This window comes from Myxocyprinus asiaticus, chromosome 5 (assembly GCF_019703515.2).
Source record: "Myxocyprinus asiaticus isolate MX2 ecotype Aquarium Trade chromosome 5, UBuf_Myxa_2, whole genome shotgun sequence".
NCBI lineage: Eukaryota > Metazoa > Chordata > Actinopteri > Cypriniformes > Catostomidae > Myxocyprinus > Myxocyprinus asiaticus.
In genome coordinates, this window is record NC_059348.1 from 5,644,305 (window position 1) to 5,671,290 (window position 26,986).

Genomic DNA, 26,986 nt, shown 5'->3' on the forward strand with positions numbered 1-26,986 from the left:
AAACCTGGGGGGCTCCAGTGCTGAGGTTGAGACATGTCTGCCCACCCTTACTGCTTGTGGCCTGTCAGTCAGAAAGTTGGAGATCCACTAATGCAGAGATGGGCTAAATCCTAGGTCCTCCAACTTGGTGGTGAGTTTAGAGGGAATTATAGTATTAAAAGCTGAACTGTAATCAACAAACAGCATTTTAACATAATTTCCCTTCCTCTTGTCCAGATGATCTAGGACTGTGTGGAGGAGATGTGTGATGGCATCGTCCATTGAGCGATTTGGACTGTAAGCGAACTGTAAGGGATCCAGGGTGTCAGGTAGTGAGGAGGTGATGAAGTCTCTGACCATTCTTTCAAAGCACTTCATCACAATTGAGGTTTGTGCTACAGGACGAGTCATTAAGGCAGGAAGGTTGGGGTTTCTTTGGGACAGGAACAATGATGGACTGTTTAAAGCAGGTTGGAATTACTGACTGTTCCAGGGAGAGGTTGAATATCTCTGTAAACACCGGTGCTAGCTGGTCAGCGCAGGCCCTGAGGACCCGACCTGAGATTCCATCTGGTCCTGCTGCCTTCCTGATGTTCACTCTCCGGAAAGCCTTTCTCACGTCGCACTCTGTGATGGTGAACGCGTTTCTAACGTTAATGCTCTCCGCATACAAGCAGCCATTATCACTGGTGGCGCTGTCAGCACCGTTAGTGCAGTAAACTGCAGCCTTGAAGCGAGCATAAAAAGTGTTCAGCTTATCTGCGAGAGAAGTATCAGCATTCGCGATTTTGGGGGATGGTGTTTTATAGTCCGTTATCGTTCTCAGTCCCTGCCACAGGCTTCTAGAGCCACCCTGTTGAAACTGTGACTCCCGTAGCGCCGCTTTACCTTCCTCACCGTTCTGCGTGTGTTGTAAGACGCAATTTTGTAATTGTCCATGTTCCCAGTGGCAAGCCCCGCTTTATAGGCAGTGGTGCGGGATGACAGAGCATCGCAGATGAATTTATCCACCCACGGCTTCTGGTTGGGAAACATCCTGATGGTGGTTTTGCAGACTGTATCATCTACCAGTTTCCCCATCAGTCCCACGACTGCTTCCGTAAACACGTCGATGTCATCAGAGCTGCGCCGGAACATGTCACAATCTATGTCATCTAGAGCGTCTTGCAGAGTGGCCACTGATTGGGCCGTCCAGCACGCGACCTCCCTCTGAACCGGAGCTTCTTGTTTCAGCCTTTGTTTGTATTTAGGTATGAGGAAGATGGTAACATGGTCCGATTTCCCAAACGGTGGTAGAGACTGTGCTTTGTAGCCTTCTTTAAATAGGGTGTAACAATAATCTAGAGCAGGGTTCCTCAATAGGCAACCCAAGGGCCACATCTGGCCCGCGAGAGACAAATGTTTGGCCCACGCTAAAGACCTGTTCACACAAAATCCTTGACAATTTTGCAAGATAAACTTCTGATGAAAGGTCTATACACAGAGTACGTAAAAAATAAAAGGAAAAACAATATCACCCCTGTACATTAGGCGGCACTGTTGCTGTTCTACAATCATTTACCAACCAGTCTCCTGCCCAGCTGTCAGTGCTAGAGATTAATATATTGAACGCTGTTAAAGCATTTATTTACCTAATTTGGCATAACTGTTTCATTATGTTCTTTTCATGGTGTTAATGCATTCTGAGGAGTATATAATCTGTGTTTTTGTGCGAGTGAGATGAGTAAAGAGCGCTGTTGCATAAATATACTTCCTATTTATATTTGCACATGTATTTTGCAACGAGTATATTCCAAACGGATTCCCAAAGCCAACTATTCTTTTTATTTATATATATATATATATATATATATATATATATATATATATATATATATATATATATATATATATAATGCCTGGATTAATGCCTGGATCATATAACACTAGGTACTGTGATACAAATACACGTGGAATACTGCACAATAAGAACACTGTACAAAAAATATATATATTTATGCATAGCCTAATATTCAAAATAATTTATAAGAAAACACTGGCTCACGGCCTTTTCTTTATTGAAATTATTGCAATATTTTGTTATATTATCCTTAAGAACAAAACAATATTAATGCTAATAATCTAATAACTGAATCTGTAGTTAGAGGCAGTGCAGTTGACTCGCATGGAGGACATGGAGATTCTTCATTAAAGGTTTTTTTCTTCTTTTTTTCCAGCAGGCAAAGTTGTGTAGTTTTGTGTATCTGTATCAAACAAAATGTTCATAATTGTTTGAATAAATAAAACAGGCTACTAATACTGAGAAAAAGAACTAATAAAATAATAATTAAAAAAGTTTAATAATAAAAACAACAATAGTAGTAGTAATAATAATAATAGCAGCAGCACAAACACTTTGTCATTACATCAAGGACCGTGGCCCTTGACTTTGTATTGTTGACAGAATTTGGCCCTTGGTGAAAACTAATTGGGGAACCCTGATCTAGAGTCCTGTTGCCTCTAGTAGGGCATGTAATGTGTTGGTGGAAGTTTGGTGCTGCGCGTTTAAGGTTGGCACTGTTAATGTCCCCCATCACAATGAGCGCAGCGTCCCGGTGATGAGTCTGATGCACAACAAGAGCCTCATGTAGTTCACATAAGGCAGTGTCCGGGTCTGCCTGAGGTGGTACATAAACGGCACTTACTATGATCAAGGTGAATTCTCGAGGAAGGTAGAAAGGGTGACATTTGATGGTCAGAAGCTCCAGGTTGGGTGTGCAGGAACGTGTGAGAGGAACAATGCTCACGCTGTCGCACCAGCTGTTGTTAACCATCAAACATACACCACCTCCCCTTGACTTCCCTGACTCCATTGTTCTGTCCATGTGAAAAACCGAAAAGAACTTGGCTGGCTGAATGGTGTGGTCTGGAATCGCTAGGTTCAGCCATGTCTCAGTGAAGCAGAGGAGGTTGCAGTCTCTAAGGTCCCTTTGGAACTTAACCCTGGACCTGAGGTCGTCCAGCTTGTTCTCCAGTGACTGAACGTTGGCTAGCAGAATACCAGGCAGAGGAGCGCGGTGGGCGCAAGTCTTCAGTCTGTTCCTGACACCAGCTCGTTTCCCTCGGGGCTGCCGTTTCGGGTTGTGTCCTTTGTACTTCCTTAGAATCTCGCTTGGCCAGCATGGGTCTGGTGTTAAAAACGATGATGGGTGAGTAAGTTGTAGACCAATAGAGACCAGAGTATGTCTGTCGTAATTGATAGTAACCATGGTGAGAAGAAAGAAAGATTAAAATAACTTAAAGTGCAAGAGAAAAAAAGCAAAAAAAAAGCAAACTGTGGTCGGAGCAGTCGTGATGACAGCCGACCTCACTGGCACCATCAGTATGAATGGGTCTTCTCTTTAGATACACTGGTATCCAGTTCCTCTGACTTGGTATCATAATTCTCAAAACAACAAACAATCCCTGCAATGCATCATTAGACAGAACACAAAATTTCTATCAAAGTCGAGAACCTCACTGGGACACAGACCTTATCCAGCTGGAACAAACATGATGAGAGAAAATACGTCCAAATGCAACAGAGCAAAGTTAGCAAAAGAATACTTTTAGAGATGAATGCTAAGAATGTCCTCTCACTTTCAACTGCTTTTATTTTCAGCAAACTTAACATGTGAAAATATTTGTATGAACATACAGTGCATCCGGAAAGTATTCACAGCGCTTCACTTTTTCCACATTTTGTTATGTTACAGCCTTATTCCAAAATGGATTAGATTCATTATTTTCCTAAAAATTCTACAAACAATACCCCATAATGACAACGTGAAAGAAGTTTGTTTGAAATCTTTGCAAATTTATTAAAAATAAAAAATGAAAAAAAAAAAAAAAATCACATGTACATAAGTATTCATAGCCTTTGCCATGACACTCAAAATTGAGCTCAGGTGCATCCTGTTTCCACTGATCATCCTTGAGATGTTTCTACAACTTGATTGGAGTCCACCTGTGGTAAATTCAGTTGATTGGACATGATTTGGAAAGGCACACACCTGTCTATATAAGGTCCCACAGTTTACAGTGCATGTCAGAGCACAAACCAAGCCATGAAGTCCAAGGAATTGTCTGTAGACCTCCGAGACAGGATTGTATCGAGGCACAGATCTGGGGAAGGGTACAGAAAAATTTCTGCAGCATTGAAGGTCCCAATGAGCACAGTGGCCTCCATCATCCGTAAATGGAAGAAGTTTGGAACCACCAGGACTCATCCTAGAGCTGGCCGCCCGGCCAAACTGAGCGATCGGGGGAGAAGGGCCTTAGTCAGGGAGGTGACCAAGAACCTGATGGTCACTCTGACAGAGCTCCAGCGTTTCTCTGTGGAGAGAGGAGAACCTTCCAGAAGAACAAACATCTCTGCAGCACTCCACCAATCAGGCCTGTATGGTAGAGTGGCCAGATGGAAGCCACTCCTCAGTAAAAGGCACATGACAGCCCACCTGGAGTTTGCCACAAGGCACCTGAAGGACTCTCAGACCATGAGAAACAAAGATTGAACTCTTTGGCCTGAATGGCAAGTGTCATGTCTGGAGGAAACCAGGCACTGCTCATCACCTGGCCAATATCATCCCTGCAGTGAAGCATGGTGGTGGCAGCATCATGCTGTGGGAATGTTTTTCAGCGGCAGGAACTGGGAGACTAGTCAGGATCGAGGGAAAGATGAATGCAGCAATGTACAGAGACATCCTTGATGAAAACCTGCTCCAGAGCGCTCTGGACCTCAGACTGGGGCGAAGGTTCATCTTCCAACAGGACAACGACCCTAAGCACACAGCTAAGATAACAAAGGAGTGGCTCCGGGACAACTCTGTGAATGTCTTTGAGTGGCCCAGCCAGAGCCCAGACTTGAACCCGATTGAACATCTCTGGAGAGATCTGAAAATGGCTGTGCGCCAACATTCCCCATCCAACCTGATGGAGCTTGAGAGGTCCTGCAAAGAAGAATGGGAGAAACTGCCCAAAAATAGGTGTGCCAAGCTTGTAGCATCATACTCAAAAAGACTTGAGGCTGTAATTGGTGCCAAAGGTGCTTCAACAAAGTATTGAGCAAAGGCTGTGAATACTTATGTACATGTGATTTGTTTAGTTTTTTATTTTTAATAAATTTGCAAAGATTTCAAACAAACTTCTTTCACATTGTCATTATGGGGTATTGTTTGTAGAATTTTTAGGAAAATAATTAATTTAATCCATTTTGGAATAAGGCTGTAACATAACAAAATGTGGAGTGAAAAAGTGAAGCGCTGTGAATACTTTCCGGATGCAATGTAAAAAGGTTCAACATCTAAGACATAAACTGAACATGTTTCACAGATATGTGACTAACAGAAATGGAATAACGTGTCCCTGAACAAAGGGGGGGTCAAAATCAAAAGTAACAGTCAGTATCTGGTGTGGCCACCAGCTGCATTAAGTACTGCAGTGCATCTCCTCCTCATGGACTGCACCAGATTTGCCAGTTCTTGCTGTGAGATGTTACCCCACTCTTCCACCAATGCTCTTGCAAGTTCCTAGCCCTAGCCCTCACCTCCGATCCAACAGGTCCCAGACATGGTCTATGGGATTGAGATCCGGGCTCTTCGCTGGCCATGGCAGAACACTGACATTTCTGTCTTGCAGGAAATCATGCACAGAACAAGCAGTATGGCTGGTGGCATTGTCATGCTGGAGGGTCATGTCAGGATGAGCCTGCAGGAAGGGTACCACATGAGGGAGGAGGATGTCTTCCCTGTAACACACAGCATTGAGATTGCTTGCAATGACAACAAGCTCAGTTCAATGATGCTGTGACACACTGCATGAAGGACCCTCCACCTCCAAATCGATCCCACTCCAGAGTACAGGCCTCGGTGTAACGCTCATTCCTTCGACGATAAATGTGAGTCTGACCATCACCCCTGGTGAGACAAAACTGCGACTCGTCAGCGAAGAGCGCTTTTTGCCAGTCCTGTCTGGTCCAGCGAAGGTGGGTTTGTGCCCATAGGCGACGTTGTTGCCGGTGATGTCTGGGAAGGACCTGCCTTACAACAGGCCTACAAGCCCTCAGTACAGCCTCTCTCAGCCTATTGCGGACAGTCTGAGCACTGATGGAGGGATTGTGTGTTCCTGGTGTAACTCGGACAGTTGTTGTTGCCATCCTGTACCTGTCCCTCAGGTGTGATATTCGGATGTACCGATCCTGTGCAGGTGTTGTTACACGTGGTCTGCCACTGCGAGGATGATCAGCTGTCCTTCCTGTCTCCCTGTAGCACTGTCTTAGGCATTTCACAGTACAGACATTGCAATTTATTGCCCTGGCCACATCTGCAGTCCTCATGCCTCCATGCAGCATGCCTAAGGCACGTTCACACAGATGAGCAGGGACCCTGGGCATCTTTCTTTTGGTGTTTTTCAGAGTCAGTAGAAAGGTCTCCTTAGTGTCCTAAATTTTTACAACTGTGACCTTAATTGCCTACGGTCTGTAAGCTGTTAGTGTCTTAACAACCGTTCCACAATTAATTGTTTATGGTTCATTGAACAAGCATGGAAAACATTGTTTAAACCCTTTACAATAAAGATCTATGAAGTTATTTGGATATTTACAAAATTATCTTTAAAATAAATTTTTCTGAAAAGGGGATGTTTCTTTTTTGCTGAGTTTATTTGTGTCAGTAATTAATGACTGAAAACCTAAACACAATAAAACTCTTAAACTGAATATGTGATCAATGAAATAGTTACAACTCACATGTATATTTGTTCTCTGGGAGCCGGGCTAAATGAGAAAGCACTGTTAACTGCATTCCTGAAATGAGTCAGACCCTCAGTCACACCTCTGAGGACAAATACACAAATGATCTGTAACATTCATAATTATAATCAGGGCTCGAGTTGAGGGGGGATGCGAGGAGATGCCACCCCCCTTGTTGCAAGAAACACCAAAAACCATCCCTCTTGCAAAACCACCATCCTCCCATACCATCCCTTTTAGATCAATTGTGTCATGTATTAATTAGAAATAATCATGCAAGTAAAATATTTTATTCTCGATGTTTGATAAATAACAGACTTTATATAACAGCGATTGCTGATCAAATTAGATTTGGACACGTTTGGGTTGCCAGATTTCAAGAGGTGAAATCCCATAATCAGATCTTACCACTTACACAGTTTGGAAATATTTTTTGATAGTGTGAAGCTTTAGTTGCGCAATCTGACAACCATGAGAGCGCAAGCTCTGTATCCATGGCAAAAAAAGTGCTGGTTTTCTAAAAGCACCGCCAAACAGGTGTGTCAGAGTTTAGCGATGGTTTCGTGGACTTTGTGGCCAAGAGAACAGTACAAGGAAATCTTTTGTCTTTCTTTAAAAAGAAGAGAACAGAAGGTAAGATATTGCTTTAACAAGTGTACGGTTACAACATGTACATGTTTTTCACTCAAACAGTTTTCAAGGTTTGCCCATAAACACTTTTGTTGTAGAACAACCTTTTGCACCACTGTTTAAGCATCCTTCATAGAAATGGCCCAAACTTCCATTATAGTTTGGTTACTGGAGTAGAAAAATGTGTGCGCGCGCGCGTGTGTGTGTGTGTGTGTGTGTGTGTGTGTGTGTGTGATAGTGTGTGAACGATCTAGAGCAAACCTTTTTTCATAACGTGGATTTTTTTCACATAATTAATCATAAAATACAATAACAGAGGTTAACAGGTGCATATTATGGCAATGTGTAAGGGTCAATGACGTGACACAAATTTTTTTTGTCCAGATCTATTAAATAAAAAATACATAAAACATGCAATTCACACAAAACCTTTACTTGAATACACCTTTTCTATGATGAGCATATTTTCAATTTCTGAGTTTGAAATCATATTAATATTTTTACTGGGACTTTAAGTAAAAAATGTGGTGTCCAGAAACAGCATTTAAAAAAAAAAAAAAAAAAAAAAAAGTCAAAGTCTAATTAAAAGCTGAAATTATTTCAATATAAATGTTGGCAGGAATAGTGTAGAATAATCATTTATTGTTATTTCTTAAATAAATAAATAAAAACATTGAAACAATTGTGTTTTAAAATATTATTCATTTTTGGACACCATATCAAAGTCATGTGGTGTTACCAACATGTACTCTAGGTAGCCATTTTGTTGTTTATGTTGACCATAAAAAAAAAATAAAAAAAATAAAAAAAAAACATAAAACAAAGAAGACACCTTGAGACCCTCAAGACTGAGTGTGAAGTTTAAAAAAAACTTCTGATATTTATTTTGACATTTTTATGAAAAGGCACATTTTGGTCATGTGGTGTAATCCTGAGAAAGCTTCTTGATATTTCTGACTCAAAAATATAAAAGAATATATTTTTTACCTAGAAAAAATATGATTGAAAACTGTTTGTATATAAATGATTAGGTTGTTTAAACTCTCATGTATTTAAGGTGCAAAGAAAGTATTGTAACTTTATGGTTACACAACATGACATTTTTTTAAAATTGTTTTGTATATGCTATAAAGTTTCAAAAAACAATTATGAAACCAAATTGGACGGAAAGATTACATTTCTAAGAATCTGACACAAGTGTTTTAAACTAGATATTTAAAAGATTTCTTATTTTTAACACCTTGGACAATGAGGAGTCATGTGACGCTATGCAAGTGTAAGCAGTGTGGAGGCTTCACGCTATTCTCTACCGCATCCATGCACAACTCACCACGCACCCCACTGAGAGCGAGAACCACATTATAGTGACAACGAGGGGGTTAACCCAACGAGACTCTACCCACCCTAGCAACCAGGCCAATTGGTTGCTTAGGAAGCCTGACTGGAGTCACTCAACACCCCTGGATTCGAACTTGCGACTCCAGGTGTGGTAGTCAGCGTCTTTAATTGCTTAGCTACCCAAGCCCCTGTTCTGTAAGTTATTGAGGATTTTATGGTTATATCAATGTTGAATTGTGGTCTATATACAGTAATTTAGCCTTGGGTATACAATTTTTCTTTGCACATCAATATGCATGTCACACTTTAATATATGTGAAATGTTTCTCTCCACGTGGAATGTTAATGGCCTGGGGCACCCTACAAAAAGAAGGAAGGTTGTATCTTTTCTTAAGTGTAAATTTTTTATATATAGTGTTCCTTCAAGAAATTCTCCTTTCTTCACAGGAAGCTGAAAAACTTGGAAGTGCATGGGGTGGGCACGTGTTTTGCAGTGCAGAATCAAGTAAGAGCAGGGGAGTCAACACACTGATAAGTAAGCATTTGCAACTTAATTGTCTCAAACAGATTAAAGATGATTTAGGAAGATTTATTATGGTTTTGGCTGAAATACAGGGGCAAAATCTTATTTTGGCTAATATTTATGCATCTAACACTGATGATCAGACCTTTTTTATATATCTTGAGGGGAAGTTACAAGCAGCTGGGATCCTCCATGATATGGTTTTGGGTGGAGACTTCAATCTTTTAATGTATCCCTGGACAGATGTGAGAACACTGTGCACACCTGGCTGTCACTTTACATTCAGATTATCTGTTTTGTTTTATTTGTTACGTATTCATTTGATTTATTTGTCAACATACTCAGCATCTTAATCATCATGATCTACTGGACTTACTATACATTTGCCATTATTTTTTTTGTGTCTCCCTGCTTACCGGATAAACTTCACACCGTCGTTGGAGTTTGGACAGCGCTGTGCATCCATTTCACCGGTATGTTGCGAGCCCTCTCTCTGTCTGTTTTTCACCTCCTTCGACATAGTTGGTGAGGCGAGTTGCCGTTCTCCTCGTCACCTGTGTTGACAGTTCTTTGACTGGTTGGGTTGCCTTACTGTCAGGTGTCGGGCTAGGTTGGATCTGGCTAATGCGTTATCACTGATTTGCGGCTATTGTGGCTGGCATCTCTTTAACTGTCTGGCAATGCAACATAATTATGAAAATGCCTTGGAGTTTATTCTCTAAAGAGTTCCTCTTCTGCCTTGCCCTCATCTTTGACATACACATCATGGAAATCAAACACCTAACAACACAACACAGAGCTTTAAACTGCCATCCGCATTTAGACACCATGACATCTGTGGAAAACTTGGCATCCTTCATTATTTGCACTACATCCATCGCTCAACCCAGCGAATCCAATTTGTTCATCGTTCTGCTCCCACGGCTGTTCCCTCCATTTGGACGAACAGACAGTACTGAAAAAGTTATATTAAACTGACTAAATGCTCATGCCCCAGCTCACTGAGGCACCTAGCTAAAGATGATCACTACTGTACATCAGAATACTCCGGAGTTATTCATCAAGGTTTTGCACTGTTGAACTGACGCTCCCTGATGGATAAAGTGTCGGTTCTCACTGAATTAATTGTTGACAAAAATCTTGACATGCTACTATTAACTGAAACCTGGCAAGCACCTAATGATTTTCTTCAACTGAAACTTCTTTCTCCATGTGGATACAAATACTTGTCCAAACCCAGACCTCATGGAAGGTGTGTGGGTGTGTGGGTGTGTGTGTGGGGGGGGGGGTGGGCGGTCTAGCTGTTGTCTGTTGAGAGGGTATCAGAACTGCTGTGACTACGTTACATCCTTTGAATATCTGGCTTTCAAGATTGTTGGTCAAACACCTCTCGTTGTGATACTGATTTACAGTCCTCCAAAGTCGCAGTCACATTTTTTCTCTGAACTTTGTGAATTACTCACTATTGCTACTGCCATTTCTTCCCGTATACTCCTCCTTGGTGATTTTAATATTCATGTTGACACTGACTTTACCAATACAATTGAACTTATGTCTGTCCTTGATTGCTTCAATTTAATACATGAATTTTCCCACCCATAATCCATGTCATATACTCGATTTAGTTTGCACCTCAGGTCTTGACAATGTCAGTATAACATGTTCACAGTTTGGCATTTCTGATCACAAACTCTTAGAAATTACATTAATTTTCCAATCTGTAAGTCACACAAGAAAACCTTGTTATCATATCGCAACCTCAAAGCTGTTGATTCTACATCTTTCTCTGCCTCCATCTGTGCACTCTCACTCACTGACTCCATTCAACTCTCATGTCCCTCTGAGATTCTCTCGAATTACAATTACAATCTCAGACACCCTTGAAGAGCATACCCCCATTAAGACTCGACTGGTGCCCTCCTCTCACTCATCCCCTTGGTTTACACTTGAGCTTCGGGCCATGAAGAGAAGTGGTTGTCAATTTGAGTGACTTTGCAGAAAAGCATGCCTCACTGTCCATTCTTTAGCGCTTTCTGAACACCTGCTTAAATATAGAGCTGTTCTTAATGCAGCACGTTCAGTGTATTTTTCCTCTTTCATAAATAATGCAAGCTGTAGACCTAAAGCTCTCTTTAACAGTCAACAAGCTAATTCTCCCACCAGCTAAAGAAGTTTCAGCCTCTGATGAACTCTGTTGCCCTTTTTTTCACTTCTTTCAAAGTAAAATTAATTCCATTTATCAAACCTTTGTCGTGACAACACTGGAAACCCATCTTCATAGATTCTTAACTGAACACCTTATCTTTCCTACTTTACTCCCACTAGTCCATCTTTAGTCCGAGATTTAATTTTACAATCTAACTCCTCTACTTGTCAGCTTGACCCTGCTCCAACCCCTCTTCTTAAACACTGTCTGTCTGTCATTTCTGCTCCAATTTCACATCTGATAAACACATAATTTGCTTCTGACATTGTTTCTACTGATCTCAAAACTGCTGCAGTCACACTGGTCCTTAAAAAACCCAGCTTAGATCCATCTAACCTCCTCAACTCTCATCCAATTTCCAACCTGCTTTTCATCTCTAAACTCTTGGGAAAAGTTGTAGTTTCACAGTTACAATCACATCTAGCAGCAAATAATCTACATGACCCTTTTCAATCTGGCTTTCGTCCATTTCACAGCACTGAAACAGCTCTCCTGAAGGTTGTTAACAGTCTTCTCTCTTCTGACTCTGGGTCCCTCAGTGTTCTGATCCTTCTTGATTTGAGCTCTGCATTTGACACTATATGTCACAACAGTCTCCTTTCTTGCCTCTCAGATATTACTGGCACAGCTCTGTCCTGATTTTCCTCCTACCTCACTGATAGACAATATTTTATCTCCATGAAGACATACAAATCCCCTACTGCTCCTCTCACTCAGGGTGTCCCCCAGGGCTCTGTTCTGGGTCCTCTTCTGTTCATAATTTATATGCTGCTGCTTAGTCAAATCTTCCATCATCATGGTCTCAGTTACCACTGCTACGCTGATGGCACACAGATTTATACATCCACTCGTTTTCATCAAGTTCACTCAGTCAGCTTACGTACAGCCTGTATTAATGATGTAGAATTTTGGTTAAACAGCAATTTTCTCAAATTTAATGTTGATAAAACAGAGATCTTGATTTTAGGACCACAAACACTCACAAGAAACATTGATATTGATGGAAATCACACCAAATCCTCCAAAATCATTAAGAATCTGGGCATCACTTTTGATCCATCACTCACCTTTGAAGCTCATATCAGATCCATTACTAAAAATGCATTGTTCCATCTTTGCAACATTGCTCGGCTCCGATACATGCTTAGTTCAAAGGATGCTGAATCACTAGTTCATGCATTCATAACATCACGTCTTGACTACTGCAACTGCCTCTTCATCTGCCTATCCAGTAAAAGCATTGCCAGATTGCAGTATAGCCAAAACGCTGCAGCTAGGATCCTGACAAACATCAAGCGGTCTGCACATATTACTCCCATTTTCTTTAGTCTTCACTGGTTGTCTGTCTCATGTCGTATTCCGTTCAAAATACTCCTTTTATACAGGCTGCTCTGGAAAAAGACAGTGTGGTTGTTTCATGGAGCACAATATGACGATACTTGAACAAAAATGAGCTGCATGGTCGATTTGCCAGAAGGAACCCAATGCCACAAAAAAGCCCGGTTACAATATGCCCGACAACACCTTGACATGCCTCACAGCTTCTGGCACACTGTAATTTGGAGTGACGAGACAGAATAGAGCTTTATGGTCACAACCATAAGCGCTATGAAACTTTTGAGCACAACTGTGTACAGTATATATATATATATATATATATATATATATATATATATATATATATATATATACAGTTGTGCTCAAAAGTTTGCATACCCTGGCATAAATTGTGAAATTTTGGCATTGATTTTGAAAATATGACTGATCATGCAAAAAAAACTGTCTTTTATGTAAGGATAGTGATCATATGTAGCCATTTATTATCACATAGTTGTCTGGCTCCTTTTTAAATCATAATGACAATAGAAATCACCCAAATGGCCCTGATCAAAAGTTTACATACCCTTGAATGTTTGGCCTTGTTACAGACACACAAGGTGACACACACAGGTTTAAATGGCAATTAAAGGTTAATTTCCCACACCTGTGGCTTTTTAAATTGCAATTAGTGTCTGTGTATAAACAACCACACCATCTTTTTCCAGAGCAGCCTGTATTTCTCCTGAGGTTACCTGTGGGTTTTTCTTTGTATCCTGAACAATTCTTCTGGCAGTTGTGGCTGAAATCTTTCTTGGTCTACCTGACCTTGGCTTGGTATCAAGAGATCCCCGAATTTTCCACTTCTTAATAAGTGATTGAACAGTACTGACTGGCATTTTCAAGGCTTTGGATATCTTTTTATATCCTTTTCCATCTTTATAAAGTTCCATTATCTTGTTACACAGGTCTTTTGACAGTTATTTTCTGCTCCCAATGGCTCAGTAACTACCCTGTTCAGTGCATCCACGTGAGAGCTAACAAACTCATTGACTATTTATACACAGACACTAATTGCAATTTAAAAAGCCACAGGTGTGGGAAATTAACCTTTGATCACCATTTAAACCTATGTGTGTCACCTTGTGTGTCTGTAACAAGGCCAAACATTCAAGGGTATGTAAACTTTTGATCAGGGCCATTTGGGTGATTTCTGTTACCATTATGATTTAAAAAGGAGCCAAACAACTATGTGATAATAAATGGCTTCATATGATCACTATCCTTAAATAAAAGACAGTTTTTTTTGCATGATCAGTCGTATTTTCAAAATCAATGCCAAAATTTCTGCCAGGGTATGCAGAAATATATATATGTGTGTGTGTGTGTGTGTGTGTATTAAGTGACTAGTTGTTTTTTTTTCACTCAGACCCTTGTAATTTTTTGTTCTAATTAAATGTACACTGATTGTAAAGTGACCTTGAGCTTTTGGAAAGGCGCTATATAAATAAAAATAATAATTATTATAAAAAGTGTGTAGACCCTTTAGAGCAATGTTGACTACAGAGGATGTGTAAAAATCTAGGTCTTACAAACATTTGGAGACTTCTGAATCCATCTGGGAGGGACTACACCTTTTTTTCATAAATTCAAAAGATTTCATAAGATTATACATCATGATGGCGCCGCGGATGGCCGCCTCGATGTGGTGCGCTCCTATTGTTTTGTTGTTTTTGTTTGTTTGTCCTGTGTTTAGTCATCTTTTTCCAGTCAGTTTTACCAGAGACGAACTGCTGAACATTCGTCAGCATATACCAGTCAACGGAATTTTAATATTCGGACGTTTTGTTTTACATTTTAGTCGGAGGCACGGCTGTGTTGTTTAAATGCGCTATGAGACGCAGGCGAGGGAGACGAGCAGGCACGCTGGTCAAGCTCCGACAGCGTGGCTTTCGAACAGCGCTGCTGAGCATTCATCTTGCAAATCTCCGCTCTCACCCTAACAAAATGGAAAAACTACATCTCCTCACCCGCACAAACCAGGACTTTTCAACCTCTGCTGCCTTGTGCTTCACAGAAACCTGGCTGAGTGAAGTCATTCCGGACAGAGCGTTACATCTGCCGGGCTTTCAGCTGTTCAGAGCGTAGGAACGGGGAAAACGTGAGGTGGTGGAACATGCTTTTACATCAATGAAAGTTGGTGTACAGATGTAACAACGTTAAAGAAGATGTGCTGTCCTAATTTGGAAGCGCTCTTTATTAACTGTAAGCCTTTCTACTCGCCGCAGGAGTTTTCCTCGTTTATTCTGGTGAGTGTGTATATCGCACCAAACGCGTGTGTGAACACAGCGCTGCAACAGCTGACTGATCAAATCACAGACAAAGAACAACAATACCCGGACTCAGTTATTATTATTCTTGGGATTTTATCAATGCAAACCTCACACGTGTACTGCCCAAATACAAACAGCACATTACATGCCCCACCAGAGACAGAAATATACTGGATCACTGCTACACAGCAATAAAGGATGTATATCGCTCTGTCCCTTTGGGACTATCTGACCACTGTCTGGTTCATCTTCTTCCAACCTACAGACAGAAATTAAAATCTGCTAAGCCTGTAGTAAGGACTGTAAAGTGATGGACCAACGAAGCAGAGCGGGAACTACAAGCCTGCTTTGACTGCACTGATTGGAGTGTTTTTGAAGCTGCAGACACAAATCTGGACGAGCTCACAGATACAGTAACATCATATATCAGTTTCTGTGAGGATATGTGCATTCCTCCTAGGACTTATTTAACATTTAACAATCACAAACCATGGTTTACAGCGGAACTCAGGCAGCTTCGTCAGGCCAAATGTGATGTGACGACCTGAATGTGTTCTACTGTAGATTTGAAAGGCCCAATCTCACACACCCACTCTGACCTTCACTTCACACAAACACCAACACCTCCTGCAACACCCCTCCTGCTACTCAACCTGCATTTAAGATCTGTGAAGATAATGTGAGCCGCGTCTTTCGAAAACAAAGGATAAGGAAAGCACAGGGCCCAGATGGCGTTTCACATGCATGTTTTAGATCCTGTGCAAACCAGCTGGCCCCCATCTTCACACAGATCTTCAATAGATCACTGGAGCAGTGTGAAGTCCCATGCTGCTTCGAACATTCCACTATCATCCCCATCCCAAAGAAACCAAAAATCATAGGACTTAATGACTACAGACCTGTCGCCCTGACATTTGTGGTCATGAAGTAATTTGAGAGACTGGTGTTGGCCCACCTGAAGGACATCACTGGACCCTTTCTAGATCCCCTTCATTTTATTATTGAGCACATCAGGTCTGTGGATGATGCAGTCAACATGGGATTGCATCATATCCTGCAACATCTGGACAGACCAGGGACATATGCAAGGATCCTTTTTGTGGACTTCAGTTCGGCTTTCAACACCATCATCCCAGCTATTCTCCAAACTAAATTACACCAACTCTCTGTTCCCATGTCTATCTGTCAGTGGATTACCAGCTTGTGAGACAGGGAAAATACACTTCCAGCACCTGTACAATCAGCACTGGTGCCCCCCAGGGATGTGTGCTCTCCCCTCTACTCTTCTCCCTCTACACCAATGACTGCATCGCCAAGGACCCCTCTGTCAAGCTCCTGAAGTTTGCAGATGATACCACTGTCATCGGCCTCATCCAAGATGACGATGAGTCTGCATACAGAAGGGAGGTTAAACAGCTGGCTGTCTGGTGCAGTCAAAACAACCTTGAGCTGAACATGCTCAAAACAGTGGAGATGATTGTGGACTTGAGGAGGATCCCCCGAACATTGTCCCCCTTCACCATTCTAAACAGCACTGTGGCAGCAGTGGAGTCATTCAGGTTCCTGGGCACTACCATCTCACAGGACCTGAAGTGGGAAACCCACATTGACTCCATTGCAAAAAAGGCCCAGCAGAGGTTGTACTTCCTTCGCCAGTTGAGGAAGTTCAACCTGCCACAGGCGCTGCTGATACAGTTCTACACAGCAGTCATTGAGTCTGTCCTCTGCACTTCTATAACTGTCTGGTTTGGTTCAGCTATGAAATCGGATATCAGAAGACTACAAAGGACAGTTCGGACTGCTGAGAGGATTATTGTTTTTTTCTTTTTTCTTTTCAATATCTATTTTTTATTCAATTTTAATTATTTTTAAAAAATAGTTTTTTAAATTAGCTGTTTTTGTATTGTTGTGTACTGGAAGCTCCTGTCCCCAAGACAAATTCCTTGTATGTGTAAGCATACTTGACTATAAAGCTCATTCTGATTCTGATTTACTCTAGAATAGATTTTCTTTATTATTATTATTTTTTTTATCTAAGTCTTATTTAATTTGCTCAGTTGGTAACATTTGAGTTTCAGATCATGCTTTGGTGTGTTTAGAGATGTTGCCGCATATAGAGAAAAGTAAATCATATAGATGCCGCTTTAATACATCCATTCTACAGGACCCAGCGTTTCAGCAAATGATAAAGACAGAAGTTGGTGTTTATGTGGAGGCCAATTTGTCCTCTGTATCCTCTGCTCTGTGGGCATGGAATGGGAGGTGCTTAAGGCAGTTCTTAAGGATCAGATCATACAATGTGTCTCATTCATTAAAAAGATCAAAACACAGGGACCTTTAAAGAACATAATAGATTGAATTCTATTTCAGTCTTTATAGTTCCACATCTTCCGATATGGATATTATGAACTTTGTGGAGCCATTAGAACTTCCTAAATTGATGAATGATCAAAAATACTTTCTTGACTCAGATATTACTTTGGAGGACCCTGTTGAGGTAATTAAAGCTTTGCCAACAGGTAAGGCACCAGGGCCAAATGGTTTTGCTGCAGAATGTCACAGAACTGGCTCCATTTATGTTAGAAGTTTACACAGAGTCATTAAAGAAAGGTGAACTACCGCCAACCATTATGCAAGCCCTGATCAGTCTCATTCCTAAAAATGATAAAAACCCAAATTAATGTAAAAGTTATCGTCCAATTTCCCTGATCCAGTTAGATGTAAATTTATTGTCTAAAATTCTGGCTAATTGATTAAGAGTACAGAGTATTACAGAGTAATTACATCTCTTATACATATAAACAGGGTTGGGGAGTAAAGGAATGTAAAGGGATTACGTATTTAAAATACAAATTATAAGTAACTGTATTCCACTACAGTTACAATTTAAATAATTGGTAATTAGAATACAGTTACATTCAAAAAGTATTTTTATTACTGAAGAGATTACTTTGCATTTTATTGTCATTTGTTTCATTTAATATTTAGTCCTTTCAGATGGAAAACATTTACACATATAAATGATGCGATCCAAAGTGCATTTGAACAGCGGTGTAACACTTTCTTATGATGTGTTACATTCATACGAGCAGACAGAGAAGTAAGTTTGAAGTAAGTTTGGAGCAGAAGAAATAGAAATAAACCTTGTGTAAATTTGTCAGCTTTACGCTAAGCTAAAATGCTATTTCTAGCCATTTTACATGCACGTTACCAGGCACGATCATATATTTTTTTCAAGAAAATTAACATTGGATCATAATTTTCTTTCTAATAAGACCTTTGATATTAGGGCAAAAATCTATAATTTTTTGCATTGTTTTCTGGTAAAAGTATCTAAAAATCCTTAAAACAAGATCGATTTGATTGATCTTGTTTTAGAAACAACACCGCATAAGATATTTAGGTTTTTCAGAGAATGTATTTTTAACGTGTATTTTGTCTTACAGAGTTTTTATAGTCAAATCAATTGAAAAAATCTACCGGTGCTGAAGAAGTAATCCAAAATATTTAGAATACGTTACTGACCTTGAGTAATCTTACGGAATACATTATACATTTTAGAGCATGTATTCTGTAATCTGTAGTGGAATACATTTCAAAAGTAACCCTCCCAAACCTGCATATAAATCAAGTGAAGTTTATTAGTGATCATAATTCTTCTGATAATATTAAACATTTTATAAGTATTATGTGGTCAGTAGCGAATGATCAGACCCTGATTGTTGCCATCTCACTTGACGCCGAGAAGGCGTTTGATAGGGTGGAATGGAATGATCTTTTTAAGATTTTGGAAATTCACGGGTTTGGGAACACTTTTATTTGGTGGATTAAGTTACTCTGTAAACATTCGTCAGTGGCAGTGCAAACTAATTGATTAATTTCATATTATTTTTGTCTTAGTAGGGGAACCGGCAAGGCTGTCCTCTCTCCACTTTGCTATTCTGTCTTGCCCTGGAACCATTAGCAGCTGCAATAGAGTATGATTTTACTGGTATTGTAGTAGGAGGTGTGGTCCGTAAGCTTTTACTCTACTCAGATGACATATTATTACTTGTCTCTGACCCTAGAAGATCTATGCCTAGCATCCAGAGTTATTCTTTCTCAAAATTTTCAGGATATAGGGTGAACTGGTCTAAATCGGAAGCATTTGCTCTGACAGCATATTGCCCTACCACAGCTTTCCAACCTGGCGCTTTTCAGTTGCCCAAGCAAGGCATTAGGCATTTTATTTCCAGCAAATTTGAGAGATTTATTTAGTTATTTTTGACCTATTAATGAAAATGTTCTCGTGTGATGTTGATATGTGGGTTTCACTACATTTGTCTAAAACTGGGAAGGTCAATGTTATAAACATTTATTGTATCCCCAAGTTCAATTATTTACTGCAGTCTCTCCTTCTAGAAGTTCCTCTTTCTTATTTTAAACAATTTGATAGAATATCTAAGTTTTTTATTTGAAATGGTAAACGACCTCGGTTACATTTCAGTAAGTTACCTAGACCAATTGACAGATGAGGTTTAGGCCTCCCCCAAAAAATTGTATTACTATGCTTTAAATCTTAAACACTTGGGTCCATTGATCTCTTACACCTGAGAGAGCCCCTCCCTGGTACAACAATGAAAAAGCGGTCCTTGCCCCAATTTCACCATTGCAAAGTCTATGCATATTAAATTGACTAAAGAAGTACAAATGCATCCCATTATTTGAAAATATAACAGCAATTTGGGATTACTAGTTATCAAATTTTCAGGTATTTACAGTTGCGCCATTTACAGTTTAAGTCAGAAGTTTGCATATACCTTAGCCAAATACATTTAAACTTAGTTTTTCACAATTCCTGACATTTGATCGTAGAAAACATTATGACTTAGGTCTGTTAGGATCACTATTTTAAGAATGTGAAATGTCAGAATAATGTCAGCTTTTCTTTCTTTCATCACATTCCTAGTGGGCCAGAAGTTTACATACACTTTGTCTTTGCATTGCCTTTAAATTGTTTAACTTGGGTCAAACGTTTTGGTTAGCCTTCCACAAGCTTCTCACAATAAGTTGCTGGAATTTTGGCCATTCCTCCAGACAGAACTGGTGTAACTGAGTCAGGTTTGTAATCCTCCTTGCTTGCACACACTTTTTCAGTTCTGCCCACAAATTGTCTATTAGATTGAGGTCAGGGCTTTATATAAAGTCAATACCTTGACTTTGTTGTCCTTAAGCCATTTTGCCACAACTTTGGAGGTATGCTTGGGGTCATTGTCCATTTGGAAGACCCATTTGCGACCATCTTCCTGGCTGATGTCTTGAGATGTTGCTTCAATATATCCACATCATTTTCCTTCCTCATGTTGCCATCTATTTTGTGAAGTGCACCAGTCCCTCCTACAGCAAAGCACCACCACAACATGATGCTGCCACCCCCATGTTTCACGGTTGGGATGGTGTTCTTCAGCTTGCGAGCCTCACCCTTTTTCTTTCAAACATAACAATGGTCATTATTTTTGTTTCATCAGATCAGAGGACAATTCTCCAAAAAGTAAGATCTTTGTCCCCATGTGCACTTGCAAACTGTAGTCTGGCTTTTTTAGGCGGTTTTGGAGCAGTGGCCGTTTGGAAATTGCTCCAAGGATGAACCAGACTTGTGGAGGTCCACAATTATTTTATTTTTTTTGAGGTCTTGGCTGATTTCTTTTGATTTTCCCATGATGTCAAGCAAAGAGGCACTGAGTTTGAAGGTAGGCCTTAAAATACATCCAAAGGTACACCTCCAATTGACTCCAATTAACTAATCAGAAGCTAATTGGCTAATTGTCTAAAGGCTTGACATCATTTTCTAGAATTTTCCAAGCTGCTTAAAGGCAGTTAACTTTATGTACGTAAACTTTTGACCCACTGGCATTGTGAAATAGTCAATTAAAAGTGAATCAATATGTCTGTAAACAATTGTTGGAAAAATTACTCATGTTATGCACGAAGTAGATGTCCTAAACGGCTTGACAAAACTATAGTTTGCTAATATGAAATCTGTAGAGTGGTTAAAAAAAATGAGGTTTCATGACTTCAACCGATATGTAAACTTCTGACTTCAACTGTACTTTGTACTATTGTTTGTGGTAGTACACAACCCCCTAAAGCTGCAGACACTCTTTCTATGGTGCTCACAGCCTTGGAAAGGGGCATGAAGCATCAGTGTATCATTCCTCATTGATTCAGAGTCTTGGAGATGGGGCCTTAACAGCTCTTAAGAGGTTATGGGAAAGAGATTTTGAGAACTTGGTATTGGAGGATGGGGAGTGGGAAAGAATAATAATAATAAAAAATAAAATATAACTATGCCTAGGGATGCAAGAGTATGCCTTATTCAGTTTAAGATTCTACATAGTTTCTATTGGACTCCCAATGATTGTTTAGGCTTTGTTTAAAAGACACACCTACCTGCTGGCGATGTCAGTTGCAGGATGGAGACATAGCCCATAGTCAGTGGTTCTATGCTAAGATTCAAGAATTCTGGTTAAGAGTCCAGAATTTTATCTGTGAGGTTTTAGATACTCAAATTTCATTCTGCCCCAGACTATGTATATTGGGTGATGGGGCGGTTTTTAAATTAGGTGACAAATATACAAAAAGCTGTGTCCAAACTAGTGTAATGAGTGTAAGGATGGAAATCAATTGGTGCTCCCTCATTTCAAGAATGGTTCATCGAACTGGGCAGGGTGGCGACATTCAAATAGATGTCATACAAACAGCTTGGCAGATTAAACACATATGGTAAGAAATGGAACAAATACATGACTTTCTGGAAAGCTCTCGTTGAGGACCATGTGGACAGAAACCTTTTAATTTTTTTCTCTTTGTGTTTATATGTGTATGCTCAGGCTTGGACAACGGGAATGTTTGTTTGGGGTTGGGGTGGGTTTGGGAACTGGGAGGGGTATAAGGAATAAATGGGGGTTAAGGGAGATAATGGTTGACTCTGTGCATGTATATTTTGCTTCCTTCTGTGTTATATTTGAGAATCAACCAACATTTTTATATACAATTAACCGGAATAAATGCATATGACTAAAAACACTTTGCTTAACCTTTGAATATAACAATTGCTAGTAAATGTACTCAGCTCATCAATAGGCTGAAGAGACAGGGGTAAATCCACCCCATTCACTGCATTGGTGTGTCTGCATCGTTCTGCGAAAACACAGCAAAAGTACTAGTATATTGAGAGACAATGCCTTCATGACTGAAAAAATTATAAATTTCATTACAAAAGTGCAATGCTATTCCTGGATTCCAATTTATTTATTACATTTTTGTAGCATTAATAACGAGTTCATCAAAATATGGGAACATGTTGGTACATGTTATGGATTACACGTTTTCTGCCATGCAGAAAGAAAATAAATCAGGAATTTACTGTAGGCTTGGTCTTGAGTTGCTTTAATCATAATAAATATTTTTGCATACTTTTGACACTCGGTGCTGGAACAAAATAAATTAAATAAAGAACTACTGGCTTGATCAAAACAAATAAGTTGTTTTAATGCTTAGAAGCAGCACTTTGCATATAGGCAAATTAGAAGTGTTCTGTTTTCATAAATTATTATTTACTTTACACCAATGTCAAACATACGGTCAAAACATCGTACAGATCGGAAAGTTCTTGAGTAGAATACAACAAATATAGTGTCACCCACATACCAAATATATATATATATATATATATATATATATATATATATATATATATATATATAGTGCATCCGGAAAGTATTCACAACGCTTCACTTTTTCCACATTTTGTTATGTTACAGCCTTATTCCAAAATGGATTAAATTCATTATTTTCCTCAAAATTCTACAAACAATACCCCATAATGACAACATGAAAGAAGTTTGTTTGAAATCTTTGCAAATTTATTAAAAAAAATAATAATAATAAATAAATAAATAAATAAATCACATGTACATAAGTATTCACATCCTTTGCTCAATACTTTGTTGAAGCACCTTTGGCACCAATTACAGCCTCAAGTCTTTTTGAGTATGATGCTACAAGCTTGGCACACCTATTTTTGGGCAGTTTCTCCCATTCTTCTTTGCAGGACCTCTCAAGCTCCATCAGGTTGGATGGGGAGCGTCAGTGCACAGCCATTTTCAGATCTCTCCAGAGATGTTCAATCGGGTTCAAGTCTGGGCTCTGGCTGGACCATTCAAGGACATTCACAGAGTTGTCCCGTAGCCACTCCTTTGTTATCTTGGTTGTGTGCTTAGGGTCGTTGTCCTGTTGGAAGATGAACCTTCACCCCAGTCTGAGGTCCAGAGCGCTCTGGAGCAGGTTTTCATCAAGGATGTCTCTGTACATTGCTGCATTCATCTTTCCATCGATCCTGACTAGTCTCCCAGTTCCTGCCACTGAAAAACATCCCCACAGCATGATACTGCCACCACCATGCTTCACTGTAGGGATGGTATTGGCCAGGTGATGAGCGGTGCCTGGTTTCCTCCAGACATGACGCTTGCCATTCAGGCCAAAGAGTTCAATCTTTGTTTCATCAGACCAGAGAATTTTGTTTCTCATGGCGGGCTGTCATGTGCCTTTTACTGAGGAGTGGCTTCCGTCTGGCCACTCTACCATACAGACCTGATTGGTGGAGTGCTGCAGAGATGGTTGTTCTTCTGGAAGGTTCTCCTCTCTCCACAGAGAAACGCTGGAGCTCTGTCAGAGTGACCATTGGGTTCTTGGTCACCTCCCTGACTAAGGCCCTTCTCCCCCGATCGCTCTGTTTGGCTGGGCGGCCAGCTCTAGGAAGAGTCCTGGTGGTTCCAAACTTCTTCCATTTACGGATGATGGAGGCCACTGTGCTCATTGGGACCTTCAATGCTGCAGAAATTTTTCTGTACCCTTCCCCAGATCTGTGCCTTGATACAATCCTGTCTCGGAGGTCTACAGTCAATTCCTTGGACTTCATGGCTTGGTTTGTACTCTGACATGCACTGTTAACTGTGGGACCTTATATAGACAGGTGTGTGCCTTTCCAAATCATGTCCAATCAACTGAATTTACCACAGGTGGACTCCAATCAAGTTGTAGAATCATCTCAAGGATGATCAGTGGAAACAGGATGCACCTGAGCTCAATTTTGAGTGTCATGGCAAAGGCTGTGAATACTTATGTACATGTGATTTTTTTTTTTCGTTTTTTTTTATTTCAAACAAACCTCTTTCACGTTGTCATTATGGAGTATTGTTTGTAGAATTTTGAGGAAAATAATGAATTTAATCCATTTTAGAATAAGGCTGTAACATAAAAAAATGTGGAAAAAGTGAAGCGCTGTGAATACTTTCCAGATGCACTGTACTTATATATATATATATATATATATATATATATATATATATATATATATATATATATATATATATATATAGGGTAAAAGCCCAGAGAAAAAAAGCAGGTTTTACAAGTTGCCTTTTTGTTGCGTTTTCGCTTGTAACTTCATTAAACATAACCAGATCATAAAAGACAGAATATGCTGTCTTTTTTGTCATGCTGGGGTACTGTCTCTGGTAATAAAGCGGGCCAATCATATTTGTTGTGTTCTGCGTTCACGTGAATTGTAGTAAAATATTTGAAGGGGTGCATGTCAGGCTATGCCGTAGGTTCGGCACAGAAGTATAAATCTGCCTTTACACAGAATGACAGCTCAATCAGCATAATGCAATTGCAATTCACCCACTTAATTGTAATTATTATTTTGAGAGAAATTGATCTTGGTTTTTTATTTCATCCCATTTACATAGCAAATAAAGATGAACTTTGCTCACTGTGACATTACTGGACAATGCTTTTTTCTATGAGTCTGTAGAGAGCCTGATTGGCTGAAACTCTTTCCACATGAAGTGCAGTGGTATGGCTTCTCTCCAGTATGCACTCGCTCATGTGTTTTCAGGTCTCCTGAATTAGCGAAACCCTTTCCACAATGTGAGCACTTGTAAGGTTTTTCTCCAGTGTGAATTCTTTTGTGACGCCCCAATTCATAAACACTGTAAAAAGCTTTACCACACTCCGAACACACATGAGCTCTCACACCTGTGTGTTTTTTCTGGTGCTCTTTTAAATTGTGCAGCAGTGTAAAACTATTTCCACATATTGAACACAAGTAAGGCTTCTCAATTGGATGAATTTTCCGGTGTTTTCTTAAGAGTGATGCTGAAGAAAATTTTTCACCACACTGATCACAGCTATATAACTTTTCTCCAGAGTGAAAGGACAGATGAGTTTTGAAACTACATGCCTGTCTGAAACTCTTCCCACATTGATGATTTTTTCTATGAGTCAGTAGAGAGCATGATTGGCTGAAACTCTTCCCACATGAAGTGCAGTGGTACGGCTTCTCTCCAGTATGCACTCTCTCATGTGTTTTCAGGTCTCCTGAATTAGTGAAACCCTTTCCACAATGTGAACACTTGTAAGGTTTTTCTCCAGTGTGAATTCTTTCGTGACGCTCCAAGTTATAAACACTGTAAAAAGCTTTCCCACACTCCGAGCACACATGAGCTCTCACATCTGTGTGTTTTTTCTGGTGCTCTTTTAAATTGTTCAGGTGTGAAAAACTCTTTCCACAAAGTGAACACATGTATGGCTTCTCAATTGGATGAATTTTCCGGTGTGTTCTTAAGACTGATGCTGAAGAAAATGTTTCACAGCACTGATCACAGCTATATAACTTTTCTCCAGTGTGAAAGGACAAATGATTTTTGAGACTACGTGCCTCTATGAAACTCTTCCCACATTGATGACATTTGAAAGGCTTTTCTCCACTGTGAATTCTCATGTGACGCTTAAGATCTACTTTGTGTGCAAAACTCTTTCCACTGTGAGGGCATGTGTAAGATTTTTTGGCTTTTCTTTTTTGAGTTCTTTTTTGTGAGTGTTTCTTTTCAGTCTGTGGGCTACTAAAAGATTTTTCTCCAGTTATGAAATCATCAGGTTTCTGACACTGATGTTTCTCCTCTTCATCCAGTTCCTCACTTTCCTCTTTCACTTTCATCAGCTCTAAAATGAACACACAGTCATAAGTCAATACAAGAGGGATAATTGTGAAAAAAAGAAAATAAATGTGAACTGCAAAAAAATAGCACAAACTGAAATCAAGTATTCATTTCTATGTGATCTTTGACCCCATTTCCACCTGGTATTAAGATGCGTTTTGGTGATCCAATCACATGTGGTCAGCGCTAAATACAGGTTTAAACGGGGTCTAAAACTTTTGTGATCGGATCACAAAAACCACATACGAATGTCATCAAAAACACATCTGAATGCATCACATTTGAGGTGTAAACGCTAATCCGTCTTGTATGTGCCCCGGCAGCAGCGAAGCGCCTCCCATCTCAGGTTAATCAACAGCTGTGCTGAAACAAGAGTTTACATTTTGCTGGTTACGAACGGTTTAAAAGGATATAAACGTCTGATCAGAAAAATGTAAAAAGTGGATACATGCACAATCATGAGTACTGCGAAGATCCTCTTCTGTGTGTCTGAAATCAACATGCAAGGACTTATGAGATGCACAAACATCTGCAACTCACAGGTAATCAACTAAAATAACAGACAATTCTGTTCGAAATGTTGCTTTTGTGCCTAGATGTAATTTGAGCTGCATCTGGGAGAAATAGTGCAACTTTTTTTTTTCATGCTTTCTAGGGCTGGACGATACTGTACGTAAAAAATATTTTTTGCGATAAAAATGTAATTCATTTATTGAAACACGAAAAACAAGAGACATTTCTAAATTCAAATTGCACTAAATTGCAATCAAATAACGAAGTGATCAAAAAATCGTATTTAACCACCTCCCCAAATCCAAACATTTACCATCTCCAACGACTCCATTTGCCATC

At 39.8% G+C, this 26,986-nt stretch overlaps 2 protein-coding genes and 1 long non-coding RNA gene across 3 annotated transcripts in view; 1 reads left to right on the forward strand and 2 right to left on the reverse strand.

Moving 5' to 3' along the window:
* Positions 1 to 26,986, forward strand: part of LOC127440933 (uncharacterized) — a 218,904-nt gene that overhangs the window by 154,976 nt on the left and 36,942 nt on the right. The window lies entirely within an intron of this gene.
* Positions 1 to 26,986, reverse strand: part of LOC127440829 (zinc finger protein 239-like) — a 116,624-nt gene that overhangs the window by 39,567 nt on the left and 50,071 nt on the right. The window lies entirely within an intron of this gene.
* Positions 24,477 to 26,986, reverse strand: part of LOC127440730 (gastrula zinc finger protein XlCGF57.1-like) — a 518,561-nt gene continuing 516,051 nt past the window's right edge. The window contains exon 4 of the mRNA XM_051697532.1: positions 24,477 to 26,138. Coding sequence (XP_051553492.1) covers positions 24,904 to 26,138 — 1,235 coding nt within the window. The 3' untranslated portion in view covers positions 24,477 to 24,903. The remainder of the gene's footprint in view (positions 26,139 to 26,986) is intronic.